Below are 4,708 nucleotides of genomic sequence, written 5' to 3'. Positions count from 1 at the left end.
ATAATGGATAAAGTCACTGTAAAAGTTATGTCCGCTTCGTGTAAAATGGCAGACATAACCGATCAAGGAGTTTCATGTAAGACTGTAAAGTTAAATAATAACGTGTCAATTAGGTTTTAACGTCACCATATATTGGCCGCTTGTTTATCATGTACTTATAAGTTTTTCGTCTCGTTTATATTTTGTTTTGCAGTGGTGGAACAGCTTTTTAAAGGAAGGGAGGCGATGACTAGTATGGATGCCGTATATTACATTCAACCATCTAAAGAAAAGTACAACTTCCTTCTTATATTATATGTTGTATATAACAAAATTAATTATTCTCTTAATAGCTTATAATAAGCAGATTAAATTAATATTTAGGTAATATTTCCTTTTGCAGTCTGATCATGTTTATATCTGATATGTCAGGGAGAGAGCCTCTGTATAAGAAGTAAGTGAAATATGTAACTGCCATAAACTAAGACCTTGTATATTTTATTAATCGTCTTATGATTCATATTGTTTGGTTTTATTATTCTTGTTGCAGAGGATATGTCTTTTTTAGTTCTCCTATCCCAAAGGATTTTATTAGTAGAATCAAGGCTGATATTAGTGTAGTACCGCGTATAGGTGCACTGAGAGAGGTTAATTTTATGGCGATACTTTTTCTTTTTCCTTACTAAGTGTTGACATATGATCATAATATTACTTTTTACTTTATTTGATTTATACTTGCAGATGAACTTGGAGTACTTTCCAATAGATAATCAGGTACAAACCTGAAAGTACATTGGTATTTTAATTTCTAACTAATTTACCCTTTATTGATCAAGAAATAGATCTCAAAGTTTTATAAAATTTTGAAAATTTGCAATTTATAATTGCATATGTAAACTCTGTCTTTGACTACAGGCATTTGTAACCGATCATGACAGAGCGTTAGAAGACCTATACTGTGACAATGCTGAAAATACTCGAGAATATGAAACTATATTAGCTCAGATGGCTACTCGCATTGCCACTATTTTTGCTTCACTTAAGGTGTGTGACATTTTAGAACTTTTTATAAAAAAAAAATCATGTAAATATTCATATTTGTTGTCCAAAATATTCACATTTGTATTTTTTCTTGAATTTCCGTTTCCTCTCAGGAGTTTCCCGTTATACGATACCGTGTAAAGGGTGGAGATGGATCTACGTTCCGTGATCAAATTCCTAAAAAACTAGCTTCAGAAATTTTGAATCTTATTACTCCGTATAAAACTACTATTCCCAATTTCCCTCAAGTCGAAACTTGCGAGTTACTCATTTTGGATAGATCTGTTGATCTGGTAATTGAAGTTGTTTTTGTATTGTTTATTGTTTGGGGCCTTTTTTCATTACTATGTAACAATGCAAATAGTTCAGGTTGCACCTGTAATTCATGAATGGACTTATGATGCAATGTGCCATGATTTAATAGAGTTGGAAGGGAACAAATATGTGATGGAGGTACCATTTTAATTGAAAATTCATTTTTAATATGTTATAATAAAGATCAAGCAACATCTATGAATAACAACCGATTTTAGGTCCCGAGTAAATCTGGTGGCGACCCCGAAAAAAAGGAGTATCACTTGGATGATGATGATCCCGTTTGGCTTGAAATGCGCCATTTACATATAGCTGATGTACGTCTCTACCATTCTTTTTTTCTTTTATGTTTTAACTCTAATTGCTAGTATAAGTTATAATGCTTTTAGCATGATGTCCATATCAGGCTAGTGAGAAATTGAGTGACAAAATGGACAATTTGATGAAACATAACAAAGTTGCACAACTACAACAAAAGTGAGTACTGACATCAATGAATTCAAATCCATCTCTTTAGGCGCATAAATACATGCATTATGTATATATGTATGTGTGCGCGCACGCACTTTGTACATGTTTTCTGAGGTTAAATTTGACGTGGATGCAGAGATAGTAGTGAGTTATCGACTAGCGATATGCAGAAAATGGTTCAAGGTTTGCCTGAATATAACCTACAAAAGGAAAGACTTTCACTTCATATCGAGGTTTGTTTGTACTTTAAACGTTAGTTCATATATTTATCTCTTTGAATTCTTGTAGACTGATTGATTGATAGTTTTGACTTTTTAATTCAGCTTGCTGGGAAAATTAATACAGTTATCAGTGAGGAAGGACTTAGAGATCTTGGTCAAATCGAGCAAGATCTTGTTTTCGGTGATGCCGGAAACAAAGAACTCGTTACCTTTTTAGAGGAATTTGAGGTGAATAGTGGGCCCACAATCTTCCATTGACATATCTTTATCTTTTTGTTTTCTCATTGTGTACGTAATGCAGGGCGAAAATGTTGAAAATAAGTTGAGATTGATGATGATATATGCATTGGCTGATCCTGAAAATTTTCAGGGCGAAAAAGCAGCCAAACTTTTGGAGGTAGAAATTAATACTCACAATGTATTTAATAATTACTCTATTTAAAAAAGATGAACTATTTATTGTTTATGTTTGTTTGGTACATTTCAGATGGCTAACTTGTCGCCTGAGGATATGAAGATAATAGAAAATATGAGATTACTTGAAGGACCACACAAAAAGAAACAAGAAAAAAGTGGGGGATTCCTTAAGTTCGATAGAAAGGTATACATAACGTGTAGAAAATAACTCCAAAAACTTTCATAGATCATGACATGAAGTTCTGAACACTGTTACGGTTTATTTGGTTAACAAAAGGCGAAAAATGCACTGAGAAAAGATAGACAAGGCGAAGAAGAAACATGGGCACTCTTCCGTTTTTTCCCCGTGCTAGAGGTACTATTATATATACTAATTCTAATGTTTTTACCCAAAAAAAAATATTTATATTCTAATGTTTGTGCAAAGATGTTGATTACATTATCAAATTCAAAGACACACAGTTTAAGAAATATCTGTATCTTTTATTTATATACAGTTTTAAATATTACCTTTTACTTATATTTTTGTCTTACATGCAAAAGGTAAGTATATATAGGAGTTTTACCTCATTATTTTCATCTATTCATAGAGATGAACTGTTAATTTGGAACACCCTACAATGTAATATAGAATAGTGGACTATTAATATATGAAGTAGGGAGTATTATTAGAATAATATTACTAAGATACAAATAGATGATAATGGTAATAACTTAAGTGAGTATGTTATGACTCAGGAGCTAATTGAAAAGATTGAGAAACATGAGTTGCCAAAGGACGAATACCAAAGCTTGAATGAACCAAACCCAAATGCTAAAGGAGTAGTTCCAGGCAGGGCTGCTCAACAATCGAGGAGACAAAGAAGGGGAAAGACTGACGATGGAACTTCAAGGTATCATAACATTACAGACTTTTTATCCAATTATATTTCTGGTTATGTTTTATCTCTAATGGCTGAATCTGATTATGTAAGCGCGATCATTTCCCAATGATCGTGACCCATTGTCAAAATCTTTATAGATAGTTAGGGTGTCAAATTTGAATATAGAGAGTATATTTTGCAATGACCCATACCATAAATCACCTGTTTTTGACCCATTACCCAATCTGGTCTGACCCTCCCAATTTCCCACCTCTAGTCAAAGTGTGTGTGACCTCAAGTCCTAAACCAATGGTTCATAAACATTTGTCTCATTTACTCGATCTCGCTCTAGAGGCTATAAATAAATTTCATCTATATTTGCAGTGACTCGGTGCTAAAAAATGCTGCTCCGGATTTAAAACACATGGGCCAACGAATTATAGTTTTTATCATTGGTGGTGCCACCAGATCTGAGGTAAATGTTTTAACACTTTAATTTGTGTTTTTATACTCCATCTGTGTTGCATTTTTCGTTATTGATATTTCATTCGTTGTCTGTAGTTGCGAGTTTGTCACAAGCTTACATCTAAACTAAGGAGGGAGGTTATACTCGGTTCAACTAGCATAGATGATCCACCACAATATATTACAGTAATTAAATTTCGCTCATTTTATTTTATTTTTTATTTTATGTATAAGTTCGTGAGTGACAGGTGATTGAAACTGCAGATGATGTCACCTAATGTTTGTTTTCAATTTATTTATTTGTTGCAGAAAGTGAAGATGATGTCCATGAAATAATTCGGTGGTTGTTGATAACCAGATTCATGGGAGCTGTTGATAAGATCTAGTTAGTCATGTTACAATGTTGCTAGTATCATATCATGTTCATAAAACTAAAGGAATAAACAAATTAACCCAAATGTTATGATGTGCTAAAGAGAAAAGTAAGAAATGGTCAGTGTTGCTTATTGTAAATTTGTGATAGAAACTTAGTTGCAGGCGGAATCAAACAACTAACAACAATCGGTTGATTGTTTAACAAGTTAACGAACAATACAAACATGAAGACTTTACGTGACTATATCCGAATCTTATCTTGCCAATGCCGACCTAGACAATCCCCAGATCACTAACCCATATGTTAATAACTACCACCCTTTGACTTTGACTTTTAGGTAGGTAGAAAATAACGACCATTTGACAACACAATACCAATAAGTTAATAGCTACCATCCTTTGAGTTTTACTTTGACTTTCTAGTAATTAGAAAATAACTACCCTTTGACAAAACAAATACCAATAATTTATGAATTACCACCCTTTGACTTACAAAAAATTTAGAAAATCAGTCACAGCAAACCAACAACATTACCATGTCTTCTATCTCTAAAGATTAAG

The 4,708-nt window shown here is 32.9% G+C and overlaps 1 protein-coding gene across 1 annotated transcript; it reads left to right on the top strand.

The window, feature by feature from the left end:
- LOC139874461 (protein transport Sec1a-like) lies at positions 1-4,315 on the top strand. The gene is made up of 19 exons (XM_071861894.1): positions 1-76; positions 194-272; positions 383-433; positions 530-626; positions 721-753; positions 895-1,023; positions 1,134-1,313; positions 1,390-1,473; positions 1,554-1,652; positions 1,742-1,812; positions 1,943-2,039; positions 2,130-2,255; positions 2,329-2,424; positions 2,515-2,628; positions 2,722-2,799; positions 3,183-3,337; positions 3,692-3,782; positions 3,869-3,958; positions 4,082-4,315. Exons 1-19 carry the CDS (start codon positions 4-6, stop codon positions 4,106-4,108), a joined length of 1,770 nt encoding a protein of 589 aa, XP_071717995.1. The 5' UTR covers positions 1-3; the 3' UTR covers positions 4,109-4,315.
- The last annotated feature ends 393 nt before the right edge of the window (positions 4,316-4,708 follow it).

Source organism: Rutidosis leptorrhynchoides, chromosome 1 (genome assembly GCF_046630445.1).
Source record: "Rutidosis leptorrhynchoides isolate AG116_Rl617_1_P2 chromosome 1, CSIRO_AGI_Rlap_v1, whole genome shotgun sequence".
NCBI classification, from domain to species: domain Eukaryota; kingdom Viridiplantae; phylum Streptophyta; class Magnoliopsida; order Asterales; family Asteraceae; genus Rutidosis; species Rutidosis leptorrhynchoides.
The sequence above is the reverse complement of the archived record's forward strand: the minus strand, read 5'-3'. Positions and strand labels throughout refer to the sequence as shown.